Raw genomic sequence first — 22358 nt, 5'->3', positions numbered from 1 at the left:
AGGTTAAATATCTTAGATCAAGGGGTAAGATTCTTAGTCAGCATCTTTTATGTTCCACTGTTTCACTTGTTTTAAGTGTTTTGGTCCTTAATTATGGAAATCAGATATTACAGCTTGTTACTGAGATTTTATGACCTAAACTGAGTAATTACATGCTGGAAACTAGAATATCAAAAGTTACAAAGCTGTTTCATCAACACTTAAAAGACACAAAAAGACACAAAACTACTAAAAAAAGACACAAAATGACCAAAAGACACAAAATTACTTAAAAAAAGACACAAAATTACCAAAAAGACACTAAATTACAAAAAGAAACAAAATGACTGAAAAAAAAATTACTTAAAAAAGACACAAAATGACCAGAAAAAAGACACAAAATTACCAAAAAACCCACAGACTTACCAAAAAAGACACAAAATTATAATAAAAAAGCCACAAAATGACCAGAAAAAGACAAAAAAAATTTAAAAAAGACACAAAATTACCAAAAAAAATACACAAAATTACCAAAAAAGACACAAAATGATCCAAAAAAGACACAAAATTACCAAAAAAAGACAAAATTACTTAAAAAGACACAAAATGATTTAAAAAAAAGACATAAAATGACCAAAAAAAGTAATTAAAGGGACCTTCCACACAACACGGTAAAGTGCCATTCATATAAAACTCACATTAAACTTTCATATCAAGGTGGGGGCCACAAAATATCGTCACGAGGGCCACAATTGGCCCGCGGGCCACAAGTTTGAGACCCCTGTTTTACATAGTTACTGCAGTTTGACTTGATGCACACTTTTCCTAATACTGTCCTACAAAGTCTGTGTTTAGTGGCCTGCGTGGTAGAGTTCTGACAACACGCCTGCTACCTGGCAGTGTGTGAAGGTGCACGACCGCCATGTGGGTTTAAGACCTGAACAACCACAACCAGTGGTGAGGCGTCATGGGGGGAATCCCCCCAGCCGTCCTGTAGGTTAGAGGCCTCTACTGGAACAGAGCAGGATGGAAACAGAGAGAAAGAGAGAGAGAGAGAGAGAGAGAGAGAGAGAGAGAGAGAGAGAGGGAGTTTACCTTTTCAGCGATCAAGAAGTCGTAGCGCAGAGCTTCTCTGGTGCAGATGGCCCCCAGGAGGAAGACAAAGACCAGATACAGGAACCACCTGGGGGTCAGCAGCAGGACATCACAGGACTATTAACCACTGCAGCTTCACCACTATTAATAGGAGAACTGTGTCATCAGCTCCATCAGGAGAGCTGGGAATGTGGCTTTGTTTAGTTTTTTCTCCAGTGGACGTGAGAAATGACAGAAGACGCCACAAAATGATCCGAGAGCTCCATAAAGGAGAGTAAAAACATTTGGAATGAATTATTTCTTTAAAAGTTGGTACTACAACTTGAGTTTTCTGCCAGTGGACCACATCAGACTTGACTGTGGTTCAGTCTGAAGGATCCATTACACTTTCTGTGGACTTTTACAACAGGCCAACTCTGTGGTCTTTGTCTTATTTTACATCCAATGTAGGCCACTTTGACTTCAGTTCTGGTCCTGTGTACTTAATTGTGTCGTGTTTCCATGTGATGTTTCTTATTTTTTTAATATTCTGTGTGTGTGTGTGTGTGTGTGTTCTTGTACTTCCTGCATAGTGAGGACCGGAATACATTTTTACCCCCCAAATACCCCATTACAAAAAACTAAAACTAATGAAAAACCCAAAACCATTATAACCCTTCAAGGGAATTCACTGTTACAATGAGGGTCCTCACAAAGATAGAAGTACAAGAATGTGTGTGTGTGTGTGTGTGTGTGTGTGTGTGTTCTTGTTCTTCCTACATAGTGAGGACCGGAACACGTTTTTAACCAACAGAGTGAGGATATTTCTGCAAAGTGAGGACATTTCGGCCGGTGCATTTTAAAGGCTTTTTTTTTTTTGAGATTTCAGACTTTGTTTTAAGGGTTAAAGGTTACATGATAATGATAATTAACTGAAACTGTATTGTGTGGTTACAAAACTAACTAAAATTATAGTGAAAATGTCCTTCGTTTTCGTCTTTGTCAACTTTTTTTCATACATAATGAAGATGGATCAGACAAAGGAAATAAAGGCAAAATTTACTGTGACCTCTTTTAATCTCCCACCCAACAAATACCCCATTACAAAAAACTACAACTAACAAAAACTAAACTAAAACTAAAGCATTTAAAAAAAAAATTCACAACAAAATTAAAACGAAAACTAATGAAAAGTCCAAAACTATTATAACCTTGCAAGGGAATTCACTGTTCCAATGAGGATCCTCACAAAGACAGAAGTACATGAATGTGTGTGTGTGTGTGTGTGTGTGTGTGTGTGTGTGTGTGTGTGTGTGTCGTCATACGAGGTGAAGACAGCTGCCAGTGTTCCCACAGGGATGTTGTGTTCAGGCCGCTGAAGGTCTGAGCTCATGTTGAAGCCTGCCATAACCCCTACACACACACACACAGAAAAACCACAAAAATGTACACAACATACTGTACAATACAACACTATTTTTACACTGCATATGTAGCCACAAGAATTAAAAAGACAGCTGTGTTGACAGTTTAAAACTTTTAAAGCTGGGGTGTGCAGTTTTCTACAAAAGGCATAAAAAAAGACCTATCCTGTCCTAAGACTACGGTGGCCCTGAGAGCTCACAGCGCTGCAACTTAAGAAAACACATGCAAATACACAAAACACAAGCAAACTGAGAAAACATCTTCATCAGTTTGAAAAAAAAACAAGCGCAGCATTTAGAAAACGCTGCAAAGACCACAACACAACAGAAGTGTTTCTAGAGGACACTAAAAAGTGATGCACAAGTCTGGACATGCTTGATATTATCATGTTATTTCATGATAATGATATTTTCATGTTATAACGTGATATATAGCGTTAGCCTTCTAGCCCGTATCAACCACATTGCAGTTAAACAAATCAAATAAATGATTGATACATATTTTAGTTGGTCTCTCTCAATGGCACCCAGTTGGTCTTGGTCTTGCTAGCCCGCTAAAGTTAGCATGCTATTGATCGCCGGATAACGTTAGCACACTATGATCAGTCACTAATGTTAACATGCTATTGATCACTGGATAATGTTAGCATGCTATGATCAATCACTAATGTTAGCATGCTATGATCAGTCACTAATGTTAGCATGCTATGATCAGTCACTAACGTTAACATGCTATTGATCGCCGGATAACGTTAGCATGCTATGATCAGTCACTAATGTTAACATGCTATTGATCACTGGATAATGTTAGCATGCTATGATCAGTCACTAACGTTAGCATGCTATTGAACGCTGGCTAACGTTAGCATGCTATGATCAGTCACTAACATTAACATGCTATTGATCGCCGGCTAACATTAGCATGCTATGATCAGCCGCTAACCTTAGCAGCCTAGGATCGTTATAACGTTATAATGTAAAATTATAATTATCTTGAAATAACGTGATAATATCAAGCGTGTCTAGACGTGTGCATCACTTTTAAGTGTCCTCTGGAAACACTTCTGTTGTGTTGTGCATTTTCTGAATGCTTTTCTTGTGTTGTCAAATTGATGAAGACGTTTTCTGTATTTGCATGTGTTTTCTTAAGTTGCAGCGCTGTGAGCTCTCAGGGCCACCGTATAAGCCCCTCCCACCAAGTATTGGTCATTCATTTCAACCATCATCATCATTCAGTGTTACCTGCAAGTTTTTCCCACAATATTAGATCAGAAACAGCTGACTGGCTCCATCTCACCTGTAGCAGCAGGGAAGAAGACTCCAAAGACGGTGAAGAAGGTTTCTCCTGGTGTGTAGTCTGGCAGCGTGTTGCTGCTGAGCAGCCGGGCTGAATAACCGATGAACCCGTGATCTAAAGAGAGACGACACAGAGCACAGGAACTGACGTCAGGACTACCAGCAGCATCACTGATTAACAGTCAAACGTATCCATAGCAACTATTAGGGCTGGGCGATATATCGATATGAAAAATAAATAGATATATTTGAAATGTGATATGGAATTAGACCATATCACATATATTTCTTTCTTTCTATATAAATGCTGCCCTTACTAGGGTTTGTCATATTTAGTTATTTTGTAATGTTCCTTATTCTTTTTTCATATAAATATATTTAGTTGAGACAAAAATTGGCCTATTTTATTTCATAGGCTATTTTTATTTAAGTTGTTTTTTTATTTAAATGTGCACTTTATGGAGCTTTGATTTAAAAAAAAAAAAAAAAAAAAGGTTCTCCTGTTGTTATACAGTATTTATGTTCATTTAAATATAGCCTAACAAAATAAACAATATATGCAAAAATACACATTTTGGCTCCTACAGTTTGAACAGAAAGACACGGTGTCATATTAATAACTTGATTTATATGGGATTTGATAAGATATACAATGTATTACACATTTGGAATTAACTGGGTAATGGGAATGGATTGTGTTCTTTTTCAGATTTGTTTCTGTAATTGAGGTTTTGTGATACATTATCCTTTGGGAATCTCTTAACACTGCATCTTTGGTGTATTTTTATTCATATATTCATGTTTTTTCTCAAAAGATACAAATTCAGGGACATTATAGAAAACACATTCATAGCTCTGAATGTGTGCAGCCCTCCACCAAGTCATGTCCTAATGTTAACATTTTGGCTTGAGGTACAGAGTCGGGAACTCCTTTTTCCTATTATTCCAACACCACATGAATGCAGCACAAATGCCTCATCTTGCAATGTTAATGAAAGTGAAAAACAATTACTGCATCCGCCCAATGATTCTGATCTGCTGCTAAACTAAATGGACTCCTTCTTAGTAAATGCTACATCCTTAAATTGATAAATTGTATGATAATCTGGCCATTTTCTATAATAATAATCCTGCTGACAAACAAACAGACAGACAGACAAAACACACCAAAAACAAAACCTCCCTGGAGGAAATGATGCATATAGATTAGATGAAATTGCTTTAAATGTGTTTCTAATAATAAATTCTGATAACAAAGATGAGACTTTTAAATAAACTTGTTTTCCCCCAACGGCTACAGTTATGATTTAACTGTGATTTATAAGTGTTTTTCCATTTTCTTGGTTTAATTTTCTTTCTTCCTTGGTGAGTTTTTGCACTGGAGAAGCAGAAAATAACTAGAAATATAAACACATCATGTCTGAAAAGGGGGGTTTTCTGAGAAAAGACCTCTGATACCAGACACCAGGTTTCTAAAAATATATATATGCCATAAATCATGCTAAAATGTAGAGGTTTCATACTGGAAAAAAATGTGCACTGCAAATGATTTGTTTCTTACCAAGATAAAGAAAAATTAGATTTAGAAATGTTCAATAATTTATCTTGTTTTAAGAGTTAATTTCTTATTTTAAGCGTTCAACATGCTTATTTCTAGATTTAATAATCTTAATTTAAGAAATCTTGTCAAGTGAAATTATCTGTCCATGCAGAGTTATTCTGGTTTTATGTTGTTTTATTCTGGTTTTAACTGATTTTATTCTGGTTTTATGTTGTTTTATTCTGGTTTTAACTGATTTTATTCTGGTTTTATGTTGTTTTATTCTGGTTTTAACTGATTTTATTCTGGTTTTATGTTGTTTTATTCTGGTTTTATGTGGTTTTATGTGATTTTATTTTGGTTTTATGTGATTTTATTTTGGTTTTATGTGGTTATATTCTGGTTTTATGTGATTTTATTTTGGTTTTATGTGATTTTATTCTGGTTTTAACTGATTTTATTCTGGTTTTATGTGATTTTATTCTGGTTTTATGTGGTTTTATGTTGTTTTATTCTGGTTTTATGTTGTTTTATTTTGGTTTTATGTGATTTTATTCCGATTTTATGTGGTTTTATTCTGGTTTTATGTTGTTTTATTCTGGTTTTATGTGGTTTTATTCTGGTTTTATTCTTGTTTTAAGAGTTAATTTCTTATTTTAAGCGTTCAACATGCTTATTTCTAGATTTAATAATCCTAATTTAAGAAATCTTGTCAAGTGAAATTATCTGTCCATGCAGTTGTTTTATTCTGGTTTTATGTGATTTTATTACAGCTTTATGTGGTTTTATTCTGGTTTTAACTGATTTTATTCTGGTTTTATATTGTTTTATTCTGGTTTTATGTGATTTTATTCTGGTTTTATGTTGTTTTATGTTGTTTTATTTTGGTTTTATGTGGTTTTATTCTGGTTTCATATGGTTTTATTCTGGTTTTATGTGATTTTATTTTGGTTTTATGTTGTTTTATTCTGGTTTCATGTGATTTTATTTTGGTTTTATGAGATTTTATTCTGGTTTTATGTGGTTTTATTCTGGTTTCATGTGGTTTTATTCTGGTTTTATGAGATTTTATTCTGGTTTTATGTGGTTTTATTCTGGTTTCATGTGGTTTTATTCTGGTTTCATGTGGTTTTATTCTGGTTTTATTTGATTTTATTCTGGTTTCATGTGGTTTTATTCTGGTTTCATGTGGTTTTATTCTGGTTTTATGTGATTTTATTCTGGTTTTATGTGGTTTTATGTGGTTTTATTCTGGTTTTATGTGGTTTTATGTGATTTTATTCTGGTTTTAACTGATTTTAATCTGGTTTTATGTTTTATTCTGGTTTTAACTGATTTTAATCTGGTTTTATGTTGTTTTATTCTGATTTTATGTGATTTTATTCTGGTTTTATGTGGTTTTATTCTTGTTTTAAGACTTAATTCCTTATTTTAAGCGTTCAACATGCTTATTTCTAGATTTAATAATCTTAATTTAAGAAATATTGTCAAGGTAAATTATCTGTCCATGCAGCAAGATCATTTCCCTCAGATTTACTGTTTGATCTGGTTTTTAGACTAAACACCTTTTTTGCAGTGCAACAACTGGTACATGAGTATAGGATGCTATTGTTACTCAACTTTCTTTATTCCTCCAGATATATCACAACTCTACCTGCAGTGAGTCTGTTTAAAGCTCTCAGTCTGCAGGCTGGCCTCGGTTACAGCACCGGACATTTCCCTCTTGGTTATCTTGCGATGGGAAAGAATGTGTTCTCTCAGATTAATGACATGTTTATCCAAAAGGAAGTCGCCACCCTTTTCAGAAGCTCAGCAGCTTCCAAGTTAGAGAGAAAAAAGAATGAGAGTGAGCGAGAGAGGGAGACAGAGAGTGAGAAAAAGGAGAGAGAGAGAGAATAAGAACGCTCTTTTTTTTCTTCTCTGCTTTTGTTTTAAACAAAAGCCAAAACCATAAGAGCTGCTTAGACTACTTACTCCGAGAGCACATGTTCTCCAGGACAGACAGGAGTTTAAGGAGTCTGTGAAAGCGGACTTCAAATAGAAGTAGATGCCCAAACTCTGGTTCCCTGTGTGACCCTGTGGGGCCGCCCTCTGTCTAAACAGCCAAATCTAACAGAGTTCATGTCTGCTCCAGAGACTCCACACCCTTATTACAGCATGCTCTTCCAACAACAGAGAACTTTCTGTGAGCTCACATGTATTGTTTGGATGTACTGTGTGCCAGAGAATTCGATCTAAAAAAAAAAAACTGATTGCAAACAAATATGTAGAAGTAAGTTTTCCTTGTTCCATTCCTCATATATTGCTTCTAAACCAGGGATGGGCAACTTAAATGCTGCAGGGGGCCACAGTTTATCATGTTCACGACCACAGGGCCACATATAGGAGCGTGCATTTAACCAGATATGATGAAACTGCAGTTTTAAATATGTTTACAGTGCAGTAACTTAACATATTTCATGCTCAAATGCATGTACACTGCAAAAAAGGTGTGTCTAAAAACCAGATCAAACAGTAAATCTGAGGGAAATGATCTTGCTGCATGGACAGATAATTTACCTTGACAAGATTTCTTAAATTAAGATTATTAAATCTAGAAATAAACTAATTTACTTAAAAAAGAAACAAAATTACCAAAAAAAGACACAAAATTATTAGAAAAAGACACAAAAATATTTTAAATAGACACAAAATTATTACTTCTGTGAGCTCAGATGTATTGTTTGGATGCACTGTGTGCCAGAGAATTTGATCTAAAAAAACCCAAAACTGATTGCAAACAAATATGTAGAAGTAAGTTTTCCATGTTCCATTTCTCATACCATGCTGCTACACAGCAAAATCTGTAGTGTTGTTTTTTCAGTGTTAATAATTTAGAGTTGGTGAGTGTTGATTTTGGAGTTGTTTTAACACTTTTAGTGATCAAAAAGCTGCCAGCGTTGTTACATGTTAACACCTGAGTTAGATTCACTTCAGTTGGAGTTGATTTTCAGATTTAGTGACTTGTATGTTCGGCTAAAGACAGAATGCACTTTTAATGTATCGTAAAACAAAGCAATGAATGTTAATTATCACATGAGTGTACGGAAATACAATTATTTTAGGGTTAAAATACACTTTAATGTGTCAAAGTAACACAATGTATGTTAAAAATTAACACTCACAGTGAAAGGGAATAACACAATTTGGAGTTAAAAGTGCACTTATGTGGTGTCATAAAACAACACCAAGGGTGTCAAATATTTAATACGATTAAAGAAAAACTCAGAATCCGTGAGAACTATATGAACTCAGAACAAGTATTACATTTAACACTCTGTGAGTTGAATTAACACTCCCGATTTTGCTGTGTAGATCAGGGATGGGCAGCTTAAATGCTGCAGGGGGCCACAGTTTATCATGTTCACTACCACAGGGCCACATATAGGAGCGTTCACTTAACCAGATATGATGAAACTGCAGTTTTAAATATGTTTACAGTGCAGTAACTTAACATATTTCATGCTCAAATGCATGTACACTGCAAGAAAGGTGTGTCTAAAAATATATGATCATGTTATGCTTCCAATTGATTAAATAGTGTGAAACTGAAGTCTAACTTCTTATCTTTCGAACTGTATATTGTTTTAACCGTGTACGTTAGCCTCGGGTTTACCAGAGTCGGCTAAAGGACGCTAACGCCGCTGAATTAGCCGTGAGCTAACTGTATCCTACATCAGACACTTTGATCTCCTCACTGTAAAACAATAAAACAATAAATCAATAAAACAATGGAGGCTGCTGAGTTTTTTGGGGGAAATTGGATGTTTCTGGGTAATCCAAATAAATATCACCGTTATCAACCATTGTTATCAACACACCCAGACCGTTCAGTAAAAATACAGATGGACTTTAAGATCATCCCCCGAGTGTTCTTGCTGCTTTCTCTCATCAGAGTTACTTTTGTATTGTAACTAGACATGTAAATCTCCATGTACATGAATGAAATTCCACATGTAGATTGTTAAATATGTATAAATCAATTATACCTCCACTGGTGGTGGAGATGTTATTTAAAATTAATGTGAAAACACCGGAAAGTGCGGCATTGCAGATGTGTCCAATTTGGGATACAGGGGATACACAAAACTACTAAAAAAACACATAAAATGACAGTAAAAAACTAAATTACTTAAAAAAAGACGCAAAATGACCCAAAAATACACAAAATTTCTAAAAAAAAGACACAAAATTATTTTTAAAATGACACAAAATTACAGAAAAAAAACTTAATTACTTAAAAAAGAAACAAAATGACCAAAAAAATACACAAAATGACCAAAAAAGAATCAAAATTATTTTAAAAAAGACACAAAAAATACACAAAATTACAACCCCCCCCACAAAATTACCAAAAAAAAGACAGAATAACCAAAAAGACAAAAAATTATTTTAGAAAAAGACAAAAATTATTAAAAAAGAAATTACAAAAAAAAAAGAAACAAACTTACAAAAGTAATTAAAGGGACCTTCCACAGACAACACGGTAAAGTGCCATTCATATAAAACTCACATTAAAGTTTCATATCAAGGTGGGGGCCACAAAATATCATCACGAGGGCCACAATTGTGAGTTTGATCCCCTCCTGCTCTCCAGTATTATATAGTAAAGTGTTCTGCAGCGTGCGGCTCTTCTCTGAACTCAACATTCCTCTGATACTGGAATGTTACTCAGATTACAGCAGCCTCTCCCTCCATCAGCTGACCTCCTGCTCTCCCACTCTAACCAGTATAAACTCCTCATGGAGACCAGTGTGGTGTCCCAGAGGTGGGGCAGGTCCCACTGGGATGACTGGGACTATATATTATATTGTGGATCAGAGGGAGGGATGATGTAGCTCTCTGGAGGCGCAGCAGCTTCAGATCTCAGTTCCGGCTTTCGCTCTTTGTCATTTACCAAAAATGTGGGTGAGTCTGGTTAACACCCTAAACCCCAGACCCAAGCGGCACATTAGGGCTTCCTGTTGTGTGGAGAAAAGGCTCCAAGGAGAACATGTCAGACTGTATTTCATCTGAGCATCACAATCAGAGCGTTTAGTGGTTGGATTGTTTGGCTGCAGACACAATATGTTGGCAGTATTTAGTGACCAGACTCAATCATTTACTGCACAAAGACTACAATCCAGGGATGAAGTTACTCCCATCAGAGATGATGGAGCACGACTCAGAGCTGTCTGACATGTTGCAACAATTAAACTCCACCTGTCACAGCTGCACACTGCAAAAAAAAGGTGTTTAAAAAACAGATAAAAACACTAAATCTGAGGGAAATGATCTTGCTGCATGGGCAGATAATTTACCTTGACAAGATTTCTTAAATTAAGATTATTAAATCTAGAAATAAGCATGTTGAACACTTAAAATAAGAAATTAACTCTTAAAACCAGATAAATTAAAGCTGCCAGCAGTGATGAACTGGCCCGAGCAGAGTGACCTGATGATTATTTGGTTCTTACCAAGATAAAAAAAAACTTAAGATTTAGAAGTGTTGGATAATCTTGTTAAAAAATATCTTGTTTTAAGAGTTATTTCTCATTTTACACACAATACACAAATTGACCAAAAATTACCAAAAATATATGTAAAAATGACCTCTTAAAAGACACAAATTGACCAAAAAAGGCACAAAATTGACCAAAAAAGACATATAATGACCATTAAAAAGACACAAATTGACAAAAAAAACACAAAATGACCAAACAAGAAATAGAATGACCACTAAAAAGACACAAATTGACCAAAAAAGACACAAAATGAACAAAAAAAGACACAAACTGACCAAAAATATATGTAAAAATGACCGCTTAAAATAAGAAATTAACTCTTCAAACAAGATAAATGAAAGATGCAAGCAGGGATGAATGTTTTTATCTGGTTTTTAAACACCTTTTTTTGCAGTGTAGTGACTCTGTTTTTGAGCTCTACAGCCTCTACTATCGTCAGTGTGAAACCCAGAGTCTGATCCAGCTCTAACCTGGACTGCTGCACCACTCCCAGCCTCCAGCTCTTCATATTTCAGTGGGCAGAGACCACTCTACAGTCCTGAAGGCTGTGGGAGAACCGGCCCTAATGACTCCTCCAGGTTTTTCCAATTAGCTGCTTCTGTGTGTGTTGTGGTGAGCTCATGGCTGGCAGAGCAGCAGCAGGTCCTCTAGCTGGTAGAGCAGCAGTTAGTCTGAACCAGAGCCACTTCCTGTCTAGAGGAGCCACAGATCATGTGGTCAGTCTGATAACATGTCCTCTAATGGACACGCTGAGACGCTGCAGATTAGATATTCAGAGACACTAGACCTCTGTTGGCTTCACTGGAAAATACAACACAGGCCAAAAGTTACTAAGCAGCGTGATTATTATATAAAGAGTCACTTATTAGAACACCTTTTTATTTTAATTATCAGGTCTTTGGGTTTTTATTGCTTAGACTTTGTGTATCTTTGATTTGATCTATTTGACACAGTTTTAAAAGAAAGAAAATAACATAATAACAACAACTAGAAAATTTCCTCTGGGGAAATTCTGAAAGGGCCACGGGGGCTACTGCCGGTGTGTGTACACTATGATGAGATTCTTCAGAGATTTCAAACTATGCCCTTTAACCTCAAAATGTGTGTGCGTGTGTGTGTGTGTGTTTGAAACATGTGTATGCATGTGTGAGGAGTGTGCGCGCTTACGCGCATGTGTGTGTGTATCTGTAACTGTAATCACATCAAAGATCAAAGGCAATCAGATCAAAGCAATCAACAGAAATAACTGACACCACCTGTCGAATGTTCCGGAAGCGTTGAGCGTCCTGAGTTCTTCCTGAACGACTACATATGGGGTTTTTTTGGAGAAAAATGAAAAAATAGCTTTGTTAGAGCAATCTAAAAAAACTGTCACATCTCCCTTTTTCAGAAATCTTCCTGCGTTTTTAATATGAGACCCAATGAGGCTGTTGGTGGTGTTGGTGGCGCATCTGTGCGTCCTACGCCCAAACTATAACTCTGACAGCTTTACCAGAGGATTGTGAGGGAGAAGACAAATTTTCCTACGTTTCTATGTATGAATTATTTCTGTAGAGTGGAATTTGCGGCCTGGAGCGCAGTTTTCAAATGTATTTTTTGACAGTTTTTTCTCTCCCTCTACACTCTGGCGATGATGTCACACACTGTGACACGAAGATTCCGTGCAATACACACCCATTATAATCTCAGAATTTCTCCAAAAATGATCATGGTCATTGAACAGGGATTGATAAAAAACTATATGACCTATCGAAACGTGGATTAATACACCGATACACAAGACTTGTGTCTACTGTTTAAAGTTTAAATGGAGTCTCTAGGTGAAATTATGCCGGAGAAGTAGACGTTTAAAAATCTCAAATTATTGTTCTTTTTCGCTTATTTTTTGTCGCCCGTCCCATTCATTTCAATGCAAAATTATATTCCGTAGAGAAAAGTAATAGCACACCGATCCCGATCAAAGAGCAAGTTTTGATATATAATTTGTCCTGCAACTCTTCAAGTTGTAGGACTAGTAGCGGGACGAAATTGCGTCCGGAAGAGGAAGAAGAAAAAATCCACAGTATAACAGTAGTGCTCGGTGCGATTGCCCCGAGGCCCTGACAATACAATACAATACAATTTATAAATTCCATATATATATATATATATATATATATGGCCTGTAGTGTATGTTTGTAGAAATTACAGTAAAACACTGTCAAATTGTTTGAGAAATACACTGTAAAAAATGAAAAACCGTAAATGTATATATCAGCCAAAACAGTATTTTTTACTGTTTCTTTTTTAAATACATCACTCCACTATAGAATACTCTGGCACCGTGTTTGTAACAAAAATATACTGTAATATATATACAAGCCGTCGCTGTAATTTTTGCATTTATTTGTTGTAAAAATACTTTTTCTAACTGTTAAATGTACTAAACACCATATCTCTAACAGAAATATACTGTCATATTTAATGGTAAAAATCTTTAATTCATGCAGCATTTATAAAGTATTTTCTTGTCAATTATGTGACAGAACAGCGTTTCTTTCGATGGAAAAACGTTTTATTTTTTATGGTAAAATTTGGAATAAAATGGCAATCTTAAATGTGAAATTTTAGTTTTAATGTTTGTGTTGGCCCCTGGAGTTGACATCTACCTTATTCTGTGAAAATGCACTCTCTGCTACTGTCTTTATGTCTGACGACTTGTTGTGTTGGTATCATGGAGGTGGTGTTATATATGGACATGAACTCCACCTTTAGACTGACCTGATTTCCTGGTTTCAACAGACTTAAGGACCTGTGGAGTGACAGATTATGGCGAGTCCTTCCTGCACTGTAAAAAAAAAAATGTCTAAAAACCAGATAAAAACAGTAAATCTGAGGGAAATGATCTTGCTGCATGGACAGATAATTTACCTTGACAAGATTTCTTAAATTAAGATTATTAAATCTAGAAATAAGCATGTTGAACACTTAAAATAAGAAAGTAACTCTTAAAACAAGATAAATTATCCAACACTTCTAAATCTAAGTTGTTGGTAAGAAACAAGGTTATTATGGTTAATGAAAACTAGCGAAATATCGAAAACTAGAATTGAAAAAACATTTTCTTTAACTGAAATAAAAATAAAAACTAGTTTTTAAAAAAACGGTAACTAACTGAAAATGTATTTTGTGGTTACAAAACTAACTAAAACTAACTAAAATTATAGTGAAAATGTCCTTCGTTTTCGTCTTTGTCAACTTTTTTCATCCGTTAACCTTTTTGGTTGATATGAAATCTATTTCATCGTTCTGGTTTTATGACTAAATAAACTTATTGGGGCTGAGATGGATCAGACAAAGGAAATAAAGGAAACATTTATTGTGACTTTATTGAATATGGCACCCAACAAATACCCCATTAGAAAAAAAATAAAACTAATTCAAAAAATTGTCAAATTTACGAGAAGTGACACATTTACAAGAAAAAAGTGAAAAATGTAAAGAAAAAATTGTCAAATTTTCAAGAAAAGAAATGACAAATTTACGAGAAAAAGTGACGAATTTACAAGAGAAAAGTGACGAATTTACAAGAAAAAAGTGAAAAATTTAAGAAAAAATTTAAGAAAATATTGTCAAATATACGAGAAAAGAAGTGACAAATTTACCAGAAAAGTGACAAATTTATGGGGAAAAAGTAACAAATTTAACAAAAAACAAAAACAAAATACCCCATTACAAAAAAACTACAACTAATAAAAACTAAACTAAAACCAAGCATTTTCCAAAAAAACTCACTCTAAAAACTCATTAAAACTAACTGGATTTGAAAACAAAAAATCACAACAATATTAAAACTAAAACTAATGAAAACAACGATGTTGCTGGAAAAAAACAACAACAACCAAAAAACAGCACAGTTAACGATGTCACATGGTTTATATATGTGTCATTCTTTAGTGTGCACTATAAGTTAAATCTTTATATATAAGCTATAGTGTTTTATTGTGCCTGTTGTGTCGTGTTCACATAAAGACTGGCTCGACTTGTGGAACACTTTTCTCTCCCAGCGACAGGACGTTGATAATCAGTGAGAACAGGAAACGTGGGAAGGAATTTCTGACGGCCAGCAAAAGAATACAATCTCCTCAAAAAAGGCAACATTTCCTCACCACAGAATTAAAAAAAGAGAAAAGAAAAGAAAAGAAAATGTCTCAACAAACACAATCACAACAGTCTCAGACTTGCTTAAACCACAAGAAATCAACACAGAAATCAGCACAGTACAAAGTTGTTGTTTTTTTTTACTAAAAAAAAGTTCTTTTTAGAGAAAAAACAGGTCAACTGACAGAAATGGCCAAAAGTTTGGATAATAAAGGTTGGTACTCTGACACCAGCCTCATAAAAAATGAACTGTGAGGGTCTGGTCTCAGAACAGGACTATTGATAATAATAAGTGATACGACAGTGACACCTAGTGGCCTGAACAGGTTACTGCAGGCACCACCAGTCAACAGTCTCTCTACTCAACTTTATTTATAAAACACTTTAAAAACAACCACAGCCACAACAAAGTGCTGTACATAAACAAGCAAACAAGAACAATAAAATGAATAAAACAGGAAATAAACCCTTAGAGAATTTGTAGACACAAAACTCATTTTTGCTTGTTTGTTTTTCCTTGGTTTGTGTTTTAACTGTCATTTTTAAAAGTGTTTTGTATTTGCTGCTGCCTATCGGCCAGGTCCCCTTTGAAGAGGTTCTTAATCTCAACGGGGGTTTCCTGGTTAATTAAAGGTTAATATTATTATTATTATTATTATTATTACTATTATTATAAAACGTCTTTCCTGGGTATTTTGTGTCTCTTTTTGGTAATTTTTGTGTCTTTTTTTGGTAATTTTGTGTCTTTTTTTTGGTAATTTTGTGTATTTTTGGTCATTTTATGTATTTTCTTGGTTATTTTGTGTCTCTTTTGGTAATTTTATGTCTGTTTTTGGTCATTTTTGTGTCTTTTTTTTGGGGGTAATTTTGTGTCTTTTTTGGTCATTTTACATCATTTGTTTGGTAATTTTATTTATTTCCTTGGTATTTTGTGTGTCTGTTTTTTGGTAATTTTGTGTATTTTTGGTCATTTTATGTATTTTTGGTCATTTTATGAATTTTCTTGGTTATTTTGTGTCTCTTTTGGTAATTTTATGTCTCTTTTTGGTCATTTTTGTGTCTTTTTTTGGTCATTTTGTGTATTTTTTTGGTCATTTTTGTGTCTTTTTGGTCATTTTATGTATTTTCTTGGTTATGTTGTGTCTCTTTTGGTAATTTTACATCATTTGTTTGGTAATTTTATTTATTTCCTTGGTATTTTGTGTGTCTTTTGGTCATTTTGTGTGTTTTTGGTCATTTTGTGTCTTTTATGGTCATTTTTGTGTCTTTTATGGTAAATTTACGTCCTTTTTAATAACACGTGAACCCCCCCTGCCGGTCCTACCAGGGTCCAGGTGTGTGAAGGTGCCGATGACGAAGTCCAGCGTGGAGACAGCGAGCACGGCGAGCAGCAGCAGCTGCAGCCTGACGATCCACTTGACCCCGGCCAGGTTGATCCCCAGCAGCGCCAGCAGCACCGCCGCAGACATGCCGCGCACCGCCCACTGAGCCTGCAGCCCCAGCAGCTCCGCCACCGACTCAGAGAAACCCGTGATGTACATCGCTCCCGCTACACACTGCAGGGACGGGGGACACAGATTACAGGGACATCTAACCATCAGAATATCAGGAAAAAACTCAATATTTTCTGTCAATCATTTCAGAAAGTGAAACTCATACATTGTATAGATTCATTACACAGAGTGAAATATTTCAAGCCTGTTTTTATTGTAATTTTGGTGTATATATATATATATATATATATATATATATATATATATATATATGTATAATGTTTGAGTTTCACTTTCTGAGATGTACCTGTAATCTATAGTGTAAAAGGATTTATTGTCCGTGGTTACCAAGAAAATACATAAAATGACCAAAAGAGACACAAAATACCAAGGAAATACATAAAATAACTAAAAAATTATGTAAAATTACCAAAAATGACACAAAATTACCAAAAGAGACACAACATAACCAAGAAAATACATAAAATTACCAAAAAAGGACATAAAATGACCAAAAAAAAGACACAGAAATTACAAAAAAAGACACAAAAATGACCAAAAACAGACATAAAATTACAAAAAGAGACATAAAATACCAAGGAAATACATAAAATTACCAAAAGAGGATGTAAAATGACCAAAAAAAGGGTCTCCTAGGTCTCCTTTTGCATGAATTACTGCATTAATACGGCGTTGACTTCAAAAAACCCAGTGGACCAACAGCAGCAGAGGACATGAACCCAAACCACCACTGACCCAGGACCAGCAGATTATTCTGACCAGCAATATTCTAGTTTTAGACTGACACACTGAGTTTTGTGTTTTCATTATCTTTAAGCCAGAATCATCAAAATTACAATAAAAACAGGCTTGAAATATTTCACTCTATGTGTAATGGATCTATATAATGTATGAGTTTCACTTTCTGGAATGATTGACAAAAAATATTGAACTTTTTCCTGATATTCAAATTTTTTGTACCTGTGTGTAAAGGAAACATAAACAGCCTCTATAAACTGTGGATCAGTGACTCACCTGTCCAAACACATAGAGCAGCCCCACGGTGCCCCCCAGCCGTCCCCCCAGCACCGTGGAGATCATGGAGTAGATTCCTCCACTTCCCACTCCACAGAGCTCACACACTCCGATCCCCGACATCACCGTCACCAAGGCAACCAGAACAACCAGGGACACCAGGAACATCCCCAGAGGCACACCTGTGTTCCCCTGGAGGAGGACGGGAGACAGAGAATATTAGAGGAGGTGGGGAAAAATCATTACAGCTTAGTATAGCGATATTTTGATTGACAATATTACATCAATTAATGGTCGTCAAGTATCGATATTTAATGTCCGACGGCTGGCAGTATTTTTGCTTTGTGTTCAAACTGGCTAATGTGCTTAAAAGTCATATTATTATGTAGGAAAACACTGGAAGGAAACGTCTACTAGTCATATTCTTTTTAACTTTCTCACACTTTTATTTGCTGCTTCTGATCCCTGATTAAAGAAAACTACGACAGAGGAACAGTGCATATTTTTGATAGAATCCTGCATATAAAACCAGGGAAAACATTCACTCTTTACTTTGGCACAGTTAGTAATTATAAAGCAAGTCATTTATGATGAGACGAATCTCCCACTCAGTGAAGAAAGCCTGTCTCCTACATGACAAACTGTGTTTTAGCTGTCAGGTTCAATCTGGATGAAGGTAGTAATTAAGATCCCAGCTGTGTCCTGAGATGACACGCTGGAGTGTTTGGGATCAACTGACAGGCTGACACACACACACTTAATGATGGTGGCAGCTAAAAATAACACTCAACGCTTCAACAGAGGTACACAGGGAGGAATACACACATATAAAAACATCAGTCCTTTAACCTCCATATATTTAACTCAGGGGTCTCAAACTCAAAATGACCCCAAAAGACAAAATGACACAAAATGACAAAAAGAAATACACAAAATTACTAAAAAAGACACAAAATTATTTAAAAGACACAAAATGACTAAACAAAAGACACAAAATGACCAAAAAACCCCACAAAATTACTAAAAATGACACTAAATTACTAAAAAAAGACACACAATGACCATAAAAGACACAAGATGACAGAAGAAAGACACAAAATTATTTAAGACACAAAATGACCAAAAAAAGACACAAAATGACCAAAAAAACCCCACAAAATTACCAAAAAATACACAAAATTACTAAAAAAGACACACAATTATTTAAAAGACACAAAATGACCAAAAAAACCCCAACAAAATTACTAAAAAAAGACACAAAATGACCAAAACCCCCCACAAAATTACTAAAAAAGACACAAAATTATTAAAAAAGACACAAAATTACTAAAAAAGACACAAAATTACTAAAAAAAGACACAAAATTACCAAAAAAATACCCAAACTTACTAAAAGACACAAAATTATTTAAAAGACACAAAATTACTAAAAAAAGACACAAAATTATTTTAAAAAGACACAAAATTATTTAAAAGACACAAAATTACTAAAAAAAGACACAAAATTATTTTAAAAAGATGCAAAATTACCAAAAAAGAAACAAAATTACCAGAAAAAGGAATTAAAAGGCACCTTTTACACACAACAAGTGCCATTCATATAAAACTCACATTAAACTTTCATATCAAGGTGGGGCGTGAGTTTGAGACCGATGGTTTAACTCATATCATGAGTGTTAGAATGTGTGTTTTTATTAAGTTTCTACTCTGTTCATTCCACTCACAGGTTTGCAGCCTCAGTGTCTTTCACCATAAATAAAAGCTGCCCTGTGAGGGAAGCAGATTGTAGCAGACCGTCTGTCTCTAGTTTAAATGTCAAACATATTCCTGTCATACTTGTTGTGAAACCTGATTGTGAGAAACTTTAACCTACAATGTTCTACTCATTCATTCTGGAGCGCTCTGTCCATTACATTTAACTCTGTAAAGCTCTTTACTACGGTGGCCCTGAGAGTCACAGCGCTGCAACTGAAGAAAACACATGAAAATACACAAAACACAAACAAACTGAGAAAATGTCTTCATCAATCTGACAACACAAGAGCAGCATTTAGAAAACAAAGACCACAACACAACAGAAGTGTTTCTAGAGGACACTTAAAAGTGATGCACACGTCTGGACACGCTGCATATTATCACGTTGTTTCAAGATAACAATATTTTCATGTTATAACATGATATGTAGCATTAGCCCGCTAGCCCGTATCAATCACATTGCAGTTAAACAAATGAAATAAATGAATGATACATGTTTTAGTTGGTCTCTCTCAACAGTGCCGAGTTGGTCTTGGTCTGGCTAGCCCGCTAACGTTAGCATGCTATTGATTGCTGGCTAATGTTAGCATGCTGTCATAACCGGCTCTGAGGCTACAAATACGGCATAGGACACAATGGATGTCTAGAAATTAATGACTTTATTAAATTAACTTAAACAGCTGAGGTTATAAGTACAAAAGTGTTTAAGTCAGTAACATCAGTAATGTAAATGTGGATGTGGAGCAATATAAAGTGAGAACAAACACATCAACAGTAGACAGGGACCGTCACAATGCTATCGATCGGCGGCTAACGCTAACATGCTATTGTTCGGCCATTAACGTTAGCATGCTATCGATCGGCGGCTAACACTAGCATGCTATTGATCGGCAGCTAACACTAGCATGCTATCGATTGGCCATTAACGTTAGCACGCTATGATCGTTATAACGTTATATGGTGAAATTATAATTATCTAGAAATAACTTGACAATATCACCAGCGTCTCCAGACGTGTGCATCACTTTTAAGTGTCCTCTAGAAACACTTCTGTTGTGTTGTGGTCTTTGCAGTATTTTCTAAATGTTTCTTGTGTTGTCAGATTGATGAAGATGTTTTCTCAGTTAACTTTTATGTATTTACATGTGTTTTCTTAGGTTGCAGCGCTGTGAGCTCTCAGGGCCACCGTACTTTACACACTCCACAAGAACAGAGAAATATGTTATTGTTCTTGATGTGGCAACAACAAGAAAAAAGTTATTTCTGGCCCTGCAGGACATTTCATACTTCAGGAGAAACTCCATTGCAGAACTCCTGGGAAGTCCTCATAAATAGCCCAGATGATGAGTCAAGAACAGAGACATTTGTTCTCTCTTTTTGGGCTGCAAGAACAAAACTGTAGCTCTAGGAGAGAACACATTTCTCTGTTATTGTGGAGTATTTATTAGCCTTAACTAGCTCGGTCTGTAACAGTAAATGTGCACTGAACAACAACTCTCTGTCATTAAACCACAACACAAACTCATCATATCACTGTGTAACGTGGGAACCTCCGACACTCAAACAGTGTAAATTTAGACTTCGGATGATGACCAAATGAAAAATGACCAAAAGAAAACATTAAATTACCAAAAAATGACACAAAATGACCAAAAAGACACAAAATGACCAAATAATACATTAAATTACCAAAAAAGGGGCACAAAATGACCAAAGGAAAACTTTAAATTACCAAAAAAGGGACACAAAATGACCAAAAAAGACATTAAATGACCAAAAAAGGGGCACAAAATGACCAAAAAAAGACACAAAATGACCAAAAAAAGACATTAAATTACCAAAAAAAGACACAAAATGACCAAAAGAAAACTTTAAATTACCCAAAAAGGGACACAAAATGACCAAAAAAGACATTAAATGACCAAAAAAGGGGCACAAAATGACCAAAAAAAGACACAAAATGACCAAAAAAAGACATTAAATTACCAAAAAAAGACACAAAATGACCAAAAGAAAACATTAAATTACCAAAAAATGACACAAAATGACCAAAAAGACACAAAATGACCAAAAGAAAACATTAAATTACCAAAAAAAGACACAAAATGACCAAAAAAGACATTAAATGACCAAAAAACCCCCACAAAATGACAAAAAAAGACACGAAATGTGCAAAAAGAGACATTAAATTATCAACAAAAACACAAAATGACCAAAAAAAACACATTAAATTACCAAAAAAAGACACAAAATGAGCAAAAAAAGAGAGAGAGAGAACAAATGTGTCTGTTATTGTGGAGTATTTATTAGCCTTAACTAGCTCGGTCTGTAACAGTAAATGTGCACTGAACAACAACTCTCTGTCATTAAACCACAACACAAACTCATCATATCACTGTGTAACGTGGGAACCTCCGACACTCAAACAGTGTAAATTTAGACTTCGGATGATGACCAAATGAAAAATGACCAAAAGAAAACATTAAATTACCAAAAAATGACACAAAATGACCAAAAAGACACAAAATGACCAAATAATACATTAAATTACCAAAAAAGGGGCACAAAATGACCAAAGGAAAACTTTAAATTACCAAAAAAGGGACACAAAATGACCAAAAAAGACATTAAATGACCAAAAAAGGGGCACAAAATGACCAAAAAAAGACACAAAATGACCAAAAAAAGACATTAAATTACCAAAAAAAGACACAAAATGACCAAAAGAAAACTTTAAATTACCCAAAAAGGGACACAAAATGACCAAAAAAGACATTAAATGACCAAAAAAGGGGCACAAAATGACCAAAAAAAGACACAAAATGACCAAAAAAAGACATTAAATTACCAAAAAAAGACACAAAATGACCAAAAGAAAACATTAAATTACCAAAAAATGACACAAAATGACCAAAAAGACACAAAATGACCAAAAGAAAACATTAAATTACCAAAAAAAGACACAAAATGACCAAAAAAGACATTAAATGACCAAAAAACCCCCACAAAATGACAAAAAAAGACACGAAATGTGCAAAAAGAGACATTAAATTATCAACAAAAACACAAAATGACCAAAA

General features: G+C 34.9%; 1 protein-coding gene across 1 annotated transcript in view; it reads right to left on the bottom strand.

Moving 5' to 3' along the window:
• slc12a8 (solute carrier family 12 member 8) overlaps positions 1 to 22358 on the bottom strand; it is a 40230-nt gene that overhangs the window by 12489 nt on the left and 5383 nt on the right. The window contains exons 4-8 of the mRNA XM_059343055.1: positions 17525 to 17716; positions 16321 to 16552; positions 3775 to 3888; positions 2379 to 2466; positions 1075 to 1162 (exon numbers count right to left, since the gene is read on the bottom strand). Of these exons, the coding sequence (XP_059199038.1) occupies positions 1075 to 1162; positions 2379 to 2466; positions 3775 to 3888; positions 16321 to 16552; positions 17525 to 17716 (714 nt within the window). The remainder of the gene's footprint in view (positions 1 to 1074; positions 1163 to 2378; positions 2467 to 3774; positions 3889 to 16320; positions 16553 to 17524; positions 17717 to 22358) is intronic.

The sequence above is a fragment of the Centropristis striata genome, chromosome 10 (genome assembly GCF_030273125.1).
Source record: "Centropristis striata isolate RG_2023a ecotype Rhode Island chromosome 10, C.striata_1.0, whole genome shotgun sequence".
NCBI classification, from domain to species: domain Eukaryota; kingdom Metazoa; phylum Chordata; class Actinopteri; order Perciformes; family Serranidae; genus Centropristis; species Centropristis striata.
The sequence above is the reverse complement of the archived record's forward strand: the minus strand, read 5'-3'. Positions and strand labels throughout refer to the sequence as shown.